The sequence below is a fragment of the Trachemys scripta genome, chromosome 5, assembly GCF_013100865.1.
Source record: "Trachemys scripta elegans isolate TJP31775 chromosome 5, CAS_Tse_1.0, whole genome shotgun sequence".
NCBI classification, from domain to species: domain Eukaryota; kingdom Metazoa; phylum Chordata; order Testudines; family Emydidae; genus Trachemys; species Trachemys scripta.
Window position 1 is genome coordinate 50975485 of NC_048302.1, and position 18526 is coordinate 50994010.

Consider the following 18526-nt stretch of genomic DNA (forward strand, 5'->3'; position numbering starts at 1 on the left):
CCAGTGAGTTGATTGTGTCTAGTTTGCATATCAATTCTAGCTCAGCAGTCTCTATCTATATTACAACAGAAAAACTTCAAAAACAGACTCCAACGAGAGACTGCTGAGCTAGAATTGATATGCAAACTAGACACAATCAACTCCGGTTTGAATAAGGACTGGGAATGGCTGAGCCATTACAAACATTGACTATCTCCCCTTGTAAGTATTCTCACACTTATTGTCAAACTGTCTGTACTAGGCTAGCTTGATTATCACTTCAAAAGTTTTTTTTTTCTCTCTCTTAATTAATTGGCCTCTCAGAGTTGGTAAGACAACTCCCACCTGTTTATGCTCTCTGTATGCGTGTATATATATCTCCTCAATATATGTTCCATTCTATATGCATCCGAAGAAGTGGGCTGTAGTCCACGAAAGCTTATGCTCTAATAAATGTGTTAGTCTCTAAGGTGCCACAAGTACTCCTGTTCTTCTTTCTTCTGGTAGTTTCAGTAGTTTTATACTCTAGATAGGGGGACACTTAGGTCTCTAAAAGCAAATTTTTTAAGAGTATTTCAGTCAGGTTTACCCAAGTATATGACAAAGTGAAGTGGTGCCAAGAGTTCTCTCAAGATATATACACTTGAAAAGTTTAATTTCCCCCTTGATGGGTTCTAGATTGCAAACACTAAATTATACTATAAATTATTTGGAGTAAAGACTGTCATCTTCCTGAGTGGATATACAGCACCTATCACACTGGGATCTTGTTCCTGATTGAAAATTGTGAGCATTATTACTAATACTAATGATTTTATGAAGGCTATTTCTATATACAATGCATATTTGTTTAGGTATGATCCTATCAGCAAGCAGTATCCATATCACCTCAAGGAAAAGGCTACAAAAACATTTCTTGCTAAACAAAAACAAAAAAAGTCAAAAGCCTAGAGAGAATAATATTTCATGTGTGAAAAACTGCTAGCAGTAAAGGAAAAATTTAGTTATTTATTACCATTACCACATTCCCAGGTGAAGTGCAATTCAAGGCAGGGTGCATATACAAACAAACACACATGAACAGCAGTTTACAACAAATATATGGGACTGTATAGAACAGTTTGTCATAGGACAATATGCACTATATACTGTTTATTATATACCCTGGAGTTCACATGGTCCACTTAATGGCATACAATACATCTCAAGAATCAAAACTCCAGAACAAAGGGAACATCTAACTTTTTCGAGTTATTTCTGAACTTCAGTTTCCTATCCGATAATGTGGGCCTATCGGACACCGAGAGAAGAAGATGCGATAGCCTGGTTTACTCCAAAAGAATGGAACAGTCCTACCCCTATTCAAAGATGTAAGTATAGACTCAAAAGAATACATTTTCAGAAGTGACCTCCAAATCTGTACAGTTATATCACCACCCACAACACTGCATACACAATTGTACATATACACAGAATCCTGGATATGCATGCAGGCTGCACAAATGTTTGCAATAACTGTTTCTCTGATTGAAAAGATACTACAGTAACTCCTCACTTAAAGTCGTCCGGGTTAACGTTTCGTTGTTACGTTGTTGATCAATTAGGGAACATGCTCGTTTAAAGTTGTGTAATGCTCCCTTCTAACGTCCTTTGGCAGCCGCCTACTTTGTCTACTGCTTGTAGGAAAAGCAGCCCATTGCAGTTAGCTGGTGTGGGCTTTGAACCAGGGTGGATCAGCAGTCCCCCACATCAGCTCCCCGCTCCCCTAAGTTCCCTGTGCCGCAGCTGCCCAGCAGGCTATCAATTGCAGCTGTCCCTCCCCCCACTGCCATGTGCTGCTCCTGCCCTCTGCCTTGGAGCTGCTCCCTGAGACTCCTGCTTGCTGTGCGGGGGGAGGGAAGGAAGAGGGGGGCTAATGTCAGGGTGTCCCCCTCCCCCCTGCTTACCCCATCTTACATATAGTGGTGGGACACACCAGGGCTCAGGATGGAGGGAGCTTGCAGCAGCTGTAGTCTCAGCAAGCTGATCTAATTAACAAGGCAGTGTACTTAAAGGGGAAATGCGGATATCTCCCTCCATTCCTGCTGCCTTGTAGAGTGAGAGAGTTAACCCTTGAGGGCTCAGCCAATTGCCAGATCATCATTTAGCAGTAAGGGAAATACTCCACCCCCTAACTCCTCCACCTCAACCAAGTTTCACAATCATCATCACTGTGTACCAGTATTAAATTGTTTGTTTAAAACTTATAGTGTGTGTGTGTGTGTGTGTGTGTGTGTGTGTGTGTGTGTGTGTGTGTGTCTTTTGTCTGAAAAAAATTTCCCTGGAACCTAACCCCCTCATTTACATTAATTTTTAGGGGGAATTGGATTCGCTTAACATAGTTTTGCTTAACATCGCATTTTTCAGGAACATAACTACAACGTTAAGTGAGGAGTTACTGTATATTATTAGGATAATGGAAAGAATAGTAAGAAGCAATCATGCAATCCATGGGATTAGAATATGTGATAAATACTTTGGCAAGTTTACGAGTAGCAGACTTCTGAGGGGATTTGTCACTCGTGTCTATAATTTCCATGAAAGGAAATGCCAGCAGCCGATATGGAGTGACTGCTGATAACTTATCATGGCCAAGGAGAAACATTTTCAGCCACTCTTTATGAAGAAAATAGTTAGGTTCAGGGGTGCTGGAACAAGTTGTATAGTGGGGGTGCTGAGAGCCATTGAACCAAACTGTAAAACCCTGTACATGATAGAAACCACTTCAAGCCAGGGAGTGGGGCAGCACTCTCCCCCTCCCCCGCAACCCTAGTCCCAACACCTATGAGTAGGTTCATCAACACACAATGCTGATGGGTGAAGAATGAACAAATATCCCTGAGCTTGTCACTACAATTGGAAAAATCACCCTGCAAAGGCACTTATCATTAGATTGTAAATTTTCAAGCAAGGACAACATACCAGGCCCAAATAAAAATGGAATTATTTAATAAAGCTACATAGAGCTTAGCACCAAAAATGCAAGCACTCCACAATATGCATTTTGACTAGTTTAGAGAAATTTTGTTTCAGCACACACGGATTAAGTGGGGGGAAAAAAACCTTAAAAGAATAAGTTTCACTTACTCAGAGATTTGTATTGATTCAGGAAGAATAGTTGGTAATAAAATTGAGTTGAGTTCTACACTCCCAATTCACGTATTTTTTTAATCTAGAAAAATTCATAATTTTCAAGGCCTATCTTTTTTATGTCACACACACACACACATCATAAGTAGGGCAGTGTTGAATCCAAATATTAAATGTATATGTTACATAACATTTAAATAAATACTATCAGGGTGAGAGGATCCCAGTAATGTAAAGCTTTCGGTGCTGATGGTAATTTATACTGGCCAAAATATACTAAATATTTAGAGAACTCATACAGTCATAATATGAATGAAAAGTTACTCTTGAGAACACATACATTATCTAGAACATCCCAAAAGGGACATACAGTAGATATTCAAAAGCAAAACTGCTCCCTTACTTCCAGATATGTATATGAGACTAGGTTGGTTTTTTTTTTTAAATTAATATGTACTAATAGAAAAGCAAGCTCATCAAAATACAAGAATGTCTGCAAATTTGCACGTGAATGTATCAAGAGATCAAATACCATTATTTTGTTTTCTAGCTAATCTTATGCAATTACAGATATCACAGAAATTGTAAAGTACTAGGGAAACCTTTACAGTATTTACAAATAAAGACAAATTATTTTAATACTACTCTAATACTACAGCACTCTGCTAACTGTCAAGTAGTAACCCCTCAATGACTCCACTGGAATAACATTTTCCCTGGCAGAGAAATAAGAACTCCTGGGAATGTGGTGAAAAATAGCTCCCTAATCACAAAACCTGATGATTACATTTCCCCCCAATACCATTATTTTAATTCACACAGCTCCTGTCACCTAAATTCACCCTCTCTCCCTTGACACCTCTACTATCTTATTGTTACTGATGTGGGAAATGCTTATCCTCTGACAAATCATTCACTAAACAATAACCTAACAGCAGCAGCATTAGATATATGGCTCCTGCAATTAAATAAGTGATGATAAAGCCAAAAAGAAGAGAGGCAGGAGGGGATCTGGTGTAGCTGTAGAGTCAGAAGCACTGCATGAGAGAAAAGACAGTCGGGATTTTCCCTGTTACCTGGGTCAGATACATGCACTGCCTAGGTGGGGCACGCTTCTGTTCTCAATAGTCATTATTACAACAAAATGCCAGATGCTGAGCTCAAATAAAATTAAGATTGGGCCAAATCACCTAAAGGCAAAGTAGGCTTGAAATGCAGTGTGTCGATATATAGAGAGGAGCACTCTTCTCCCTTACCAGCCAGTCCTCCGCCGCCTCCATCTCCTCCATGCCCCTTTCTCCTCTGCAGGATGAAGTAAGGGTTGGCCCTCTCCGTGACCCACAGGGCGTTTGCCAGCAGCACCTCCCCGGGGTTCACCCACATGCTCCCGGCAGAGACAAAAGGCAGCTTGATGTGGCTGGTTTTGAAGGTTTAAATCATTCACAGAGCGGTGGGGCCAGGAGGATGCTGGCGAAACGCAGGTCACATTAACGCGCCGTCCGACCCAGCTGAGAGACAACAAAGCCCCAGAGCGAGCGAGCGAGCCAGGGGGACAGAAAGGAAGCAGCGACCTCTCTGTGACACCCCCACCGCCTAACCACCCACCGGAGCCCGACTGGCGGCCGCTCCCGATCAGCGCTGTCACAATCCTACAGCAAAGGCAGCAGCAGCGAGAGGCGGTGGTGGCAGGATCAGCAACGCAGCGATGAGAACAGCAGTGACATCAGCACCAGCGGCCGTGGAGCCCAGCCGCGCTGCCTCCCCTCGCCCAGCCCTGCCTGCGCCATGCACCAGGCACCCTCGCAGGCAGCAGCGCCAGGGGAAGGCTCTGATTGCAGAAGTGACGGGCGCCCTCCCTACCCGCAATAAAAGGACAGGCTCAGAGGCGACTCGTACACAGTGGGCACAGCACCACAGCTGCTACTCTAATCCCCAGGGCACACCCCTAGTCTCAAAACATACAGGGGCACGCCAGCCAATAAGCCTGGACTGGGCTGCACAAGAATCCCAAGAGATAGACCGTCAAATGTCGGGCGGCTGAAACAGCCCTGAGCACGCTCAGCACTCAGAGCTCCGCGGATCCCTTAGGGGACAGGCAGCGCCCTCTCCATCCCACACAGCTCATGCATTCACTTAACTGCCACCAGCAAGCGGTGTATTCATTGCTGCGCAAGTAGGCAGGTGACAGGGCTAGCGCCCCACCCGAGCAGCGCAGCTCCCTTTGAGCACACACAGCGCACATGCACCCGCCCCAAACCCTGGCACGCACCCAGAGGTGCCCTGGACAGAGCTCCACAGAACAGCACTACCCCCCCTCGTAGGCTGCACTAATGCTCCGGAGCAGGCGCCAGGCTCAGGCGCGCAACGAGCTACAGTGTTAAATGCACCAGAAGGGCCCCCGCGGCCCCGAACCGCCCCGCGCGCGCTGGGGAGAGGCGCGCGCTGCGGGCTCCCAGCCCCGACCCGCCTGGCCGCTCCTGTGGGAAGGATTGGCACGGCGCCTCCCCCTGCACCTGCCTGCTGCGCGCGCCCCCTCTCTGCCCCGGCGCAGCTGCGTCTCCGGCCGTGGAAGGTGCGTCAAGGTTCTAAGTGGGCGGAGCGGACGCAGCAGCGACCAGCCCAAAATTCTATTATGGGCGTTTCTTGCTTCCTGCAATCCCAAGCGCCCGTCACGCGGCGCACCTGTCATTGCGCCCAGCAGCCGGGGAGGCTCGGCTCGGCTCGCACCATCTAGCTCCTGCTGGCGGACAAAAGCCGCCTGAGTAGCACTGGGAAATGTCTCCTAAATGTAGCTCACGTTCCCATCCCATCCTTGCTCCTCCTTCCGGCGTGCGGAGTGTGGAACTGGCTTCATAACACCGCAGGAACTCAACACAACAACGCTGCCTACAGCAGCCACCACTGGTTATGTGGTGGATTGGGGGCACTTGATCTGTACACTGCAGGACCCCAAGTAACACTGATCTGTTTGTGTAAAGCTACAACTGGGGTCGGTAACCTTTCAGAAGTGATGTGCCAAGTCTTCATTTCTTCACTATAATTTAAGGTTTCGCATGCCAGTAATACATTTTAACATTTTTAGAAGGTCTTTCTGTAAGTCTATAATATATAACTAAACTATTGTTGTATGTAAAGTAAATAAGGTTTTTAAAATGTTTAAGAAGCTTTATTTAAAATGAAATTAAAATGCAGTGCCACCCTGGACCTGGGCAGGGTGAGTGCCACTAAAAATTGGTACGCGTGCCATAGGTTGCCTAGCCCTGGGCGACAAAATTGTGGGGATAAAGACTTTACCTTTTCCTACAGCTGCTGCAAAGAGAAATTGAAAAACCTGACATTTTTCCTCTTAGTGAAAACCCAAGCTTTCCCCCTTCTGCCGCGCGTGTGGGTGTGGGGTGGGGGAGGAGTGTATGAGAAATGATATGAAATAAAGTTTTTGCATTACTGATGAGTAAAATAAAAGGATAAACTAACTCTATTGGCTACAATATTCAACTGCCTGAAGGGACCATTGTGATCATCTAGTCTGAGCCCCATATGATAGAATTACTGGCGTGGTGGATGGGGGGGAACAATAGATATGATATAGCTTGTTTTTAATAAGGCTTTTGACTCAGTGACCCATAGGATAATCTTTCTATATAAGGATAGTTATGCTCTGGAATAAGCTTTCCAGGGAGGTTATGGAATCACCCTTATTGAAGGTTTTCAAGGACAGGTTGAACAAACACCGGTCAGGGATGATGTAGGTTTACTTGGTCCTGCCTCAGCACAGGGGGCTAGACTTGATGTCTCAAGGTCCCTTATAGAACTACATTTCTATGATTATATAATACATACCACAAACCGCCTCTCCCCCACTTCCTATACCATATCTTTTAGAAAAACAGCCAATTTAAAAATGGATAGTAATGGAGAATCCAGCATGACCTTTGGTTCCAATGGGTAATTACTTTCAGTTAAAATTTTACACCTTAATTCCAGTCTGAATTTGTCTATCTTGGTTTTAGATCAAGAAAATAATCTATCCTCAAGTTTAAATGAACCTCATCAATGAGGAGGTTTAAAACTGTCTTCCTACTTTAAAACGGTCTTCCTACTTCATTGATATGCCCATTCTCTCTATTCTGCTCTATTATAGCCAATGCAATTTCATGGCTGTCAGCTGCACTAGTCATAACTCATTGCAGAGATTTTGGATACACTTTTGAGGGACTGAGAGGTCCCCACATGCTTGACCTTAAAGCCAATAGAATACCTCCCACGTATTAGGCTATGTATACTCACATCACACTATAAATAATTTATACTGTCCAGTCTTCCAAGCTGTCAAGTTTCATTCTTGTTGGGAGAGAGAAATGTTGGTATTTACACAAACAACAAAGAGTCTGGTGGCACCTTAAAGACTAACAGATTTATTTGGGCATAAGCTTTCGTGAGTAAAAACCTCACTTCTTCGGATGCATAGAGTGAAAGCTACAGATGCAGGCATTATATACAGACACATGGAGAGCAGGGAGTTACTTCACAAGTGGCGAACCAGTGTTGACAAGGCCAATTCAATCAGGGTGGATGTAGTCCACTCCCAATAATAGACGAGGAGGTGTCAATTCCAGGAGAGGAAAAGCTGCTTCTGTAGTGAGCCAGCCACTCCCAATCCCTATTCAAGCCCAGATTAATGGTGTTGAATTTGCAAATGAATTTTAGTTCTGCTGTTTCTCTTTTTTTGTTCAATGATAGTGACTTTTAAATCTGTAATAGAATGACCAGGGAGATTGAAGTGTTCACTTACTGGCTTATGTATGTTACCATTCCTGATGTCCGATTTGTGTCCATTTATTCTTTTGCGGAGGGACTGTCCGGTTTGGCCAATGTACATGGCAGAGGGGCATTGCTGGCACATGATGGCATATATGACATTAGTGGATGTGCAGGTGAATGAGCCCCTGATGGTGTGGCAGATGTGGTTGGGTCCTCTGATGCTGTTGCCAGAGTAGATATGGGGACAGAGTAGGCAACAAGGTTTGCTACAGGGATAGGTTCCTGGGTTGGTGTTTCTGTGGTGTGGTGTGTAGTTGCTGGTGAGTATTTGCTTCAGGTTGGGGGGTTGTCTGTAAGCAAGGACTGGCCTGCCTCCCAAGGTCTGTGAGAGTGAGGGATCATTTTCCAGGATAGGTTGTAGGTCGTGGATAATGCGCTGGAGAGGTTTTAGCTGGGGGCTGTATGTGATGGCCAGTGGTGTTCTGTTATTGTCCTTGTTGGGCCTGTCCTGTAGTAGGTGATTTCTGGATACCCGTCTTGCTCTGTCAATCTGTTTCCTCACTTCCCCAGGTGGGTATTGTAGTTTTACGAATGCTTGATAAAGATCTTGTAGGTGTTTGTCTCTGTCTGAGGGGTTGGAGCAAATTCGGTTGTATCTTAGGGCTTGGCTGTAGACAATGGATCGTATGATGTGTCTTGGATGGAAGCTGGAGGCATGTAGGTACGTATAGCGGTCAGTAGGTTTCCGGTATAGGGTGGTGTTTATGTGACCATCACTTATTTGTACTGTGGTGTCCAGGAAGTGGATCTCTTGTGTGGACTGGTCCAGGCTGAGGTTGATGGTGGGGTGGAAATTGTTGAAGTCCAGGTGGAATTCTTCAAGGGCCTCCTTTCCGTGGGTCCATATGATGAAGATGTCATCAATGTAGCGCAAGTAGAGGAGGGGCACTAGGGGACGAGAGCTGAGGAAGCGTTGTTCTAAGTCAGCCATAAAAATGTTGGCATACTGTGGGGCCATGCGGGTACCCATAGCAGTGCCACTGACTTGAAGGTATAAGTTGTCCCCAAATCTGAAGTGGTTGTGGGTGAGGACAAAGTCACAAAGCTCAGCCACCAGGCTTGCTGTGGCCTCATCAGGGATACCGTTCCTGACAGCTTGTAGTCCATCCTCATGTGGAATATTGGTATAAAGTGCTTCTACATCCATGGTGGCCAGGATGGTGTTTTCAGGAAGAACGTCAATGCACTGTAGTTTCCTCAGGAAGTCGGTGGTGTCTCGAAGATAGCTGGGAGTGTTGGTAGCATAGGGTCTGAGGAGAGTGTCCAAATAGCCAGATAATCCTGCTGTCAGAGTACCAATGCCTGAGATGATGGGGCGTCCAGGGTTTCCGGGTTTATGGATCTTGGGTAGCAGATAGAATACCCCTGGTCGGGGTTCTGGGGGTGTGTCCATGTAGATTTGTTCCCGTACTGTAGCTGGGAGTTTCTTGAGCAGATGGTGTAGTTTCTTTTGGTATTCCTCAGTAGGATCAGAGGATAGTGGCCTGTAGAATGTGGTCTTGGAGAGTTGCCTGGCAGCCTCCTGTTCATAATCTGACCTGTTCATTATGACTACAGCACCTCCTTTGTCAGCCCCTTTGATGATAATGTCAGAGTTGTTTCTGAGGCTGTGGATGGCATTGCGTTCTGTACGGCTGAGGTTATGGGACAAGTGATGTTGTTTGTCCACAATTTCAGCCTGTGCACGTCTGCGGAAACACTCTATGTAGAGGTCCAGTCTGTCATTTCGACCATCAGGAGGAGTCCACGCAGAGTTCCTCTTCTTGTAGTGTTGGTAGGAAGGTTCCTGTGGGTCAGTGCACTGTTCAGTGGTGCGTTGAAAATATTCCTTGAGTCGGAGACGACGAAAGTAGGCTTCCAAATCACCGCAGAACTGTATCATGTTCGTGGGGATGGTGGGACAGAAAGAGAGTTTTTGTTGTTTTTGTAGATACAGACTAACACGGCTACCCCCTGATACTTGACAACATGCAAGGTATTTACACAGACACTTAACTCCTAGCCTCATTTATTGATAAAAATATTATTGGGAAAATGAAATTAAGGTTAAAAAACCCCCAGTAAAGCAGCTTTGTTCAAACCTTCAGTTTTCTTCTTACTCACTGGTCAATAATATCAGGGTGAAATGTATGTAGCAACATTATATGTAAAGTTATGCTACCATCATACAGGGGGAATTCATATCTTCAAACCCATATAGCCCCAATTAGGCAGGAGTGGTTAAGCAGGTCTATCTTAATCACAGGAATGTGCGGTTAGCACAAATTTACATATAAGTAGTAAACAAGATCCTTGAGACAGCAAGAGGGAGCCAAGGCAAATCTGCATTTCACTATACACAGGAGATAAGAAAGAATACGGGGGCACCTTCACCCCCAGACTCCACATTGCCACCCTTACTGTTTGAATAAACTTTGCTGTGAGGGGCAATCCTCAGAAGAATTCACTTCAAATGAGGACTGGACTATAAAGGTGAGGAGCAAAAAGACCCCAGGTATTCTCCGTATCACTACAGCTCACTTTCCTGGGTGCAATCCAGACTAATGAGGGTGCAATCCACTCCTGGGTGCAATCCAGGCTAATGTGTCATTACTTGCCCTGCAACCTTGAGTGCCTCACAATGCTTTGCTGCTGTAGCCTCCACCAGGGCCTCTCACAAACAGCCTTCCAATATGCAAGTAACACCCTGAGCATCCGTGTATAGCTGCAGCCTGCTAGCCATACTCCAGTTACACTCTGGATTCAACCAGCCATGGTTACTACTTGCAGGGTGACCCCAACACACGCCCACTCTCAAATTTCCCAAAAACATGTGCTCTGCACTGTCCAGCCCTCTCCTGGACAGTTCAGATACACTGCCTTATAAGGGGTCAATGTACAACAGCTTGCTACTTGAATTGAAGTTACCAAACAATTCAGTTTAAACACAACACTGGATTAATTTTGATTAAAGAATACAAGAAGTTTATTTAACTACAAAGAGGTAGAGTTTAAGTGAATACAAGTATTAGGCATAAAAGTCAGAAATGGTTAACAGAGAAATAAAGAGAAAATAATTCCTGGTACTAAAAAAATTAAACTAGACTTGGTTCAAGGTAAAATCCTTACCCCCACCCCCATTACCAGCAATATTGTTGACAAAATTTTAGGTCAGCATCTCTCTCCAAAGTCAAATGGCTGGTTCCTTTGTCGTCTTCTTTTTCTTCTTCTTCTTCAGAGAGAGACACCGACCCACCCACAGATATATGAATGAATGACCTGGGGTGTTTTGCCTCTGACTTTTACAGTCCAGTCACCCTTTGAAGTGGGTTCTTCTGAGGATTACCCATCAAAGCAAAGTTTATTCAAACAGTAAAGAAGGTGATGTGGAGTCTGGGGGTGAAGGTGGCACCATGCTTCGCCTTCTCCCATGTGTGCTGAAATGCAAATTTAGCTTGTCTCCCTCTTGCTGTCTTATGGACCCTGTTTACTACTTATGTAAATTGAGGTAAACACACACTTCCTTGTTTAACTACTCCAGCCTAGACAGGGCTGCGTGGGTTTGAACATGAGCCACCAACATCATACAGGGGGGAATTCATAACTTTACATATAGTGTTGCTACATACATTTTACCAGATGTATTATTAGTGGTTAGTTTTCAAATGATACTTCAAAAGGCATGTTTTGTACAAAGATTACTACAATAACATAAAGGTGTGGTGCAGTCGATCAGGGAAATGTTGGTGTTTACATAGACATTTAATTCGTAGTCTAGTTGATCGATAAAAATATTGTTGGCAACAGGAAATTAAGGCTCAACCCCCCAATAAAACAGCTTTGTTCAAATCTTCATCCTGCTTGTCATGTAGAGGTCTTGTCTATATTAAAAAATAGACCCTGATGTCAGCAATTGATGGGCAGGAACTGGTTAGCTGCACCAAAGCAAATTCCTAGGGCAGACAAGGAAAATTGTAGTTTGTACTAGCTGAGCATCCCCCCTTTGCATCAAACATTGCAAATTGTGTCTTTCCTTGTCTACACTGGGAATTTGTGCCAGAACAGCTATACTGGTTGTTGACATTGGGGCTAATCCCCAGGGCCGGTGCAACCACTAGGCGAACTAGGTGGCCGCCTAGGGCGCCAAGTGGTTGAGGTACCAAAAAGCACGCTCAGGGGAGGCGGTGGAGTGGAGGTGAGCTGGGGCAGGGGAGCTCGGGGAGGGCTGCTCGCAGCAAGTAACGGGGGGCGGGGGGGGCGTGCAGGGGAACTGCTCCCCGCCCCTGCTCACCTCCACTCCACCTTCTCGCCTGAGCACGGCGCCCCTGTTCTAATTCTCCTCCCCTCCCAGGCTTGCCACACCAAACAGCTGATTGGTGCCGCAAGCCTGGGAGGCGGGAGAAGTGGAGCGGTGCCGGCGTGCTCAGGGGACAAGGCGGAGCGGAGGTGAGGTGGGGCGGGGAGCTGCCGCAGGGGGGGTTGCCCGGAGAGGGGCGGGGAGCTGCCATGGGAGGGGACACCGCAGGCAGGGCCGGTGCAAACAGTAGGTGAACTAGGTGGCCACCTAGGGCGCCAAGTGGTTGGGGTGCCAAAAAGCGTGCTCAGGGGAGGCAGTGGAGTGGAGGTGAGCTAGGGCAAGGCAAGGTAGGGAGGGCTGCCCGCAGCAAGTAATGGTGGGGGGCATGTAGCCTGCTCCACTCCCCTGGCTCCCAGGCTTCCGGGGAGGGGGAACCCCCCCCCCCCTGCACTCACCGGCGGCGTGGCTGGGAGTCAGGGGAGCGGAGCAGGCTGGGCCTGGTCACTGCACTTCCTGCAGGAAGTGGCCAGCGCCCCTCCCCCACGGAGGCCTGGGAACAACCCCCGCTCCCGTGGAGGCCTGGGGCAGGGCCCCACACAGACCCCTGCATAGGGCACCAAAATAGCTAGGGCGGCCCTGGCTCCCTGGGCCGGAGGGGGGGCGCAAGGTGGAAGTCAGCCTCTCAAGGAAGAAAGAAAAAGGAAAGACAGGGTAGTAGGTGCTGGAGAAGTAGCCAGGGGTGGGGCTGAGTGTAGTGCAAAAGAAGGAAATGGGGAGGATGAGGAAGCAATCATGGATGGGTAATGGATTTCCGTATTGTATGTTTTTCTTATAAATATCTCCCTTTCCCATTTACATTTCTGGAGGATTTTTTAAAAAATAGTGATAGACCTTTGAGGGGACATTCCTCCCTCCCTCTATCCCCAGGCCTTACCTGTTTGTTTTTCACTAGTTGACAGCACACACACTCTTTGCATAAGCTATGTTTACGTAGCACTTTTTAAATTGAGTGTAAATTTACATTTTCAATAGCAGGATTTCAAAGCACTTTATAAGAAAGAACCAAACTTCACCACACTCCTGTGGGTAGGTGTTACAGTCCTTATTTTACAGATGAGTAAACTGAGGCATACAGGGATTACATTATTTTCCCAAGGTCACACAGCAAATCAGTGGCAAGGCTGGGAATATGACTTTGAGGTATGTCTACACTGCAAAAACAAACAAACAAACAAAAAAACACCGCACAGTAGCGAGTCTCAGGCCCTGGGTCAACTGACTTGAGCTCATGCTACAGAGCTAAAAAATAGTGTAGATGTTTCAGGCTCGAGCTGTGGCTCCGAGATCTGGCGAGGGAAATTGTACTGCCTGCAGCGACCTGCTTCCTTTGTAATGATGTCTCCCTCTCACTCACTGGTTCTCGCTGGCAGTGTTGCATTAAAATCTTCTGACTTTCTAAAGGCATTGCATCAGGAGGTCTGTTTTAGCTGAACTCTTTTAAAAAGATCAGTATCATGTATATGACAGGGAGCTGAAATGTAGAAGATAGAATCCAATTGGTGTCTGTCTCTACAGAACATTTTCATTGCTATCAACTTTAGAACAACTAAACTGATTATGAGCTTTCGGACTGGATCAGGAGCCCATCTCTCCACCCCATTTACTGACAGCATTTAATAAAACAATTTTACATTCAGTGACACACACTTCTAAATGAATTAGGTTGAATGTGTTTAAATAAGCCACTTTCAAATGTGCCTCCTGCTATGAGAGAGTGTTTTTTGGTTTGTTTTTTACTTAGAATTTGCCAATGAGCTTCAGCAAAGTCTTGGGGTCAGCACCCCTTGTTACACGTTGATAAAAATCAGGGCCCATATTTCCTATTCACTATTATGTATCACCATAATTACTTTTAATTATTGTTTATACAGAGCCATAGCTGTGCATAGCACTTTGCAGGTGCACTGACAGGTTTTTGCCCTAGGAAATTTACAACCTAAAGGCCAGATTGTGGCTTGTCTTGCATGCTGGCACAAAGGAGCAGAGGGAGGTAAGGTGCCCCTTACTCACTTGCACCAGTGTGTTGTACCACCATGTCCTGCAAAAGGGGGAGGAGCAGGCTCTGCCGTGCTGCAATGTCGTCGTCCCCCCGTCCCCTTGCGCAGATGGGATAGAAGAATGGATGGAGCCTTGACTCTGCCCCTCAGTTGCACCCAAAAGCAAAGCTCCACACATATTTAGGCCTGTATGCTGTGACAAGTATAGATTCAGTACAGTTCACTCCCTCCTCAGAGCAGTGGGGAAACTGAAAGGACACTGGCGTCTCCCCGAGTCACAATTCCCCTTTTGGGCAGCTCCAGAGGCAGAGCAGCAATACGCTGCCCTTTGCTACAGGCTGGATTTCAAACTAACTGTCTAGCCCTGAATTAGATTAACACAGTGATAGAAGACAATAATCAAATGGAGGGGTAACAGAAGACGGGTTACAACAGTGAAAGATCATAACATTTTAATCTTCTGTATGAATCTTCTTAACCTTAGTTGGGATGTTCTTTTCAATTTTAATACATTAAGGCAAAATAGCTTAAAGGATTCAAATGTCCACTTCTCATGGAAATTGGGCAACCAGTGTCCTTAGGTAGCTTTGAAAATCTCAGCTTAAGTGACTATACTATGCTTTGAGGATGGTGCCAAAAAAAGTGAGGTCTGAGGTAGAGGGCAAGGGAAGGTGGGTGGGTGTGTTCAGTGATGGAAGACTGACCAAAAGGAGTAAGCATTAAGGAGAGCATGGTTGTTCTGTGTTCAGGGTCAAGCAGAATATTCCAGGCATAGGAGCAGCATCGGAGAAGGCATGAACATAAGAACGGCCATCCTGGGTCAGACCAAAGGTCCATCTAGCCCAGTATCCTGTCTTCTAACAGTGGCCAATGCCAGGTGCTCCAGAGGGAATGAACAGAAGAGGTAATCATCAAGTGATCCATTCCTTGTCGCCCATTCCCAGCTTCTGGCAAACAGAGGCTAGGGACACCATCTCTGCCCATCTTGGCTAACCAATCCTCCATGATTTATCTAGTTCTTTTTTGAACCCTGTTACAGTCTTGGCCTTCACAACATCTTCTGGCAAGGAGTTTCACAGGTTGACTGTGTGTTGTGTGAAAAAAATACTTCCTTTTATTTGTTTTAAACCTGCTGCCTATTAATTTAATTTGGTGACCCCCTAGTTCTTGTGTTATGAGAAGGAATAAATAACACTTCCTTATTTACTTTCTCCACACCAGTCATGATTTTATAGACTTATAGCATATTCCCCCTTAGGTGTCTCTTTTGCAAGCTGAAAAGTCCCAGTCTTATTAATCTCTCCTCATATGGCAGCCATTCCACAACCCTAATCATTTTTGTTGCCCTTTTCTGAACCCTTTCCAATTCCAGTATATCTTTTTTGAGATGGGGCAACCACATCTGCACGCAGTATCCAAGATGTGAGCGTACCATGGATTTATATAGAGGCGATATGATATTTTCTGTCTTATTATCTATCCCTTTTTAAATGATGCCCAACATTCTGTTTGCTTTTTTGACTGCCGCTGCACATTGAGTGGATGTTTTCAGAGAACTATCCACAATGACTCCATGATCTCTTTCTTGAGCGGTAACAGCTAATTAAGACCCCATCATTTTGTATGTATAGCTGGATTATGTTTTCCAATGTGCATTACTTTGCATTTATCAACACTGAATTTCATCTGCCATGAATTTCATGGAGCTACTGGTGGGATGAGGGAAAGAAGGGAGCATCAAATCATGCTCCATTGACAAAGCATAGTAAAGGGGTGTTACAGGACAAGAGATGAGATGACATCAGGGATAAAGTGGTGAAGGGCCTTTTGGGTGAGGATGAGTCTGAACAAGTTATAGAATGAAATCAGATGCCAATGGAAAGAAGGATGGTATAGACATGCCTCAAAAAGGGCAGCTACCTGGATACCCACGAAAGCTTATGTCCAAATAAATCTGTTAGTCTTTAATAACAGAGGGTCCTGTGGCACCTTTAAGACTAACAGAAGTATTGGGAGCATAAGCTTTCGTGGGTAAGAACCTCACTTCTTCAGATGCAAGTAATGGAAATCTCCAGAGGCAGGTATAAATCAGTATGGAGATAACGAGGTTAGTTCAATCAGGGAGGGTGAGGTGCTCTGCTAGCAGTTGAGGTGTGAACACCAAGGGAGGAGAAACTGCTTCTGTAGTTGGATAGCCATTCACAGTCTTTGTTTAATCCTGCTCTGATGGTGTCAAATTTGCAAATGAACTGGAGCTCAGCAGTTTCTCTTTGGAGTCTGGTCCTGAAGTTTTTTTTTTTGTATTGATGACATCTTCATCATCTGGACCCATGGGAAGGAGACCCTGGAAGAATTCCACCATGATTTCAACAGCTTCCACCCCACCATCAACCTCAGCCTGGACCAATCTACATGGGAGGTCCACTTCCTAGACACCACCGTACAAATAAGCAATGGCCACATTAACACCACCCTATACCGAAAACCCACCGACCGCTACGCCTACCTTCATGCCTCCAGCTTCCAACCCGGTCACACCACATGATCCATAATCTACAGCCAAGCATTGAGGTACAATCACATCTGCTCCAACCCCTCAGACAGAGACCAACACCTACAAGATCTTCACCAAGCATTCTCAAAACTACGATACCCACACAAGGAAATAAAGAAACAAATCAACAGAGCCAGACGTGTACCCAGAAGAGAAACCAACAGAACTCCACTGGCCATCACCTACAGTCCTCAGCTTAAACCTCTCCAACGCATCATCAGTGATCTACAACCCATCCTGGACAATGATCTCTCACTTTCACAGACCTTGGGAGGCAGGCCAGTCCTCGCCCACAGACAACCTGCCAACCTTAAGCATATCCTCACCAGCAACCACGCACCGCACCATAACAACTCTAACTCAGGAACCAACCCATGCAACAAACCTTGATGCCAACTCTGCCCACATATCTACACCAGCAACACCATCACAGGACCTAACCAGATCAGCTACAACATCACCGGCTCATTCACCTGCACGTCTACCAATGTTATATATGCCAGCAATGCCCCTCTGCTATGTACATTGACCAAACTGGACAGTCACTACGCAAGAGGATAAATGGACACAAGTCAGATATCAGGAATGGCAATATACAAAAACCTGTAGGAGAACACTTCAACCTCCCTGGCCACACAATAGCAGATGTAAAGGTAGCCATCTTACAGCAAAAAAACTTCAGGACCAGACTCCAAAGAGAAACTGCTGAGCTCCAGTTCATTTGCAAATTTGACACCATCAGATCAGGATTAAACAAAGACTGTGAATGGCTAGCCAACTACAGAAGCAGTTTCTCCTCCCTTGGTGTTCACACCTCAACTGCTAGCAGAGTACCTCACCCTCCCTGATTGAACTAACCTCGTTATCTCCATACTGATTTATACCTGCCTCTGGAGATTTCCATTACTTGCATCTGAAGAAGTGAGGTTCTTACCCACAAAAGCTTATGCTCCCAATACTTCTGTTAGTCTTAAAGGTGCCACAGGACCCTCTGTTATTAAAGACTAACAGATTTATTTGGGCATAAGCTTTCGTGGGTAAAAAACCTCACTTCTTCAGATGCACTTCTTCATAACAGTGACTATCTTCAATTTTTGTGTTTTATGCAGTGTCAAGCACACAGCCAGCATTTAAATAATAGTTATGGGCCATATTGTTCTATCAGTTTCAGGCAAAACTCCTCAGTGATTTCAATGGGAACTTAGTGTTTGTATGACTCTGATATGGTCCAATAATTTTAACCCTAAATTTCTCACAAATTATCTTGTGGTGCATTTCATTTTGCCTATTGTCTCTCTGTAAGTGCCTTTTAGATATCTCAGCTTGTTTGCACAAGGCAGATATAGGCCATGGACGCTAAACATAGCCCTCCTGTAACTCTGTCGAATTCAGTGGAATAACATCACGGATGAACATTAATTATTCATCATGCAGCAGCTGACCTCTGAAGTGGAATTAAAAGGGACTTCCTATGTGGAGTCAATAGCCTGAAGGAAACAGTTGATTATACCTTGTAATGCTGATAAAATTTATTTAATCTGAGCTCCTGAATTAGGAACAACAAACTATTAACAATTTATCTGGCTGGTTATTGCAAGAACACAGACAACACCAAGATGAACTGAGATAGAGCAATTTTAGGAGACAGTTTTCTTTTAAACATTTAGCAATTCCATCCAAATTCCTTGTAAGATACTCTATAAGATGTTA

General features: G+C 45.2%; 1 protein-coding gene across 4 annotated transcripts in view; it reads right to left on the bottom strand.

The window, feature by feature from the left end:
- Nucleotides 1-5638, bottom strand: part of TBC1D9 (TBC1 domain family member 9) — an 82800-nt gene extending 77162 nt beyond the window's left edge. For 2 of the 4 annotated variants that reach the window (XM_034771232.1, XM_034771231.1), the window contains exon 1: nucleotides 4365-5635. In XM_034771232.1, coding sequence (XP_034627123.1) covers nucleotides 4365-4491 — 127 coding nt within the window. In that variant the 5' untranslated portion in view covers nucleotides 4492-5635. Of the gene's footprint in view, nucleotides 1-4298 lie in introns of all 4 variants that reach the window. The other 2 variants (XM_034771230.1, XM_034771233.1) reach the window with 2 other exon arrangements.
- Nucleotides 5639-18526: the final 12888 nt, after the last annotated feature.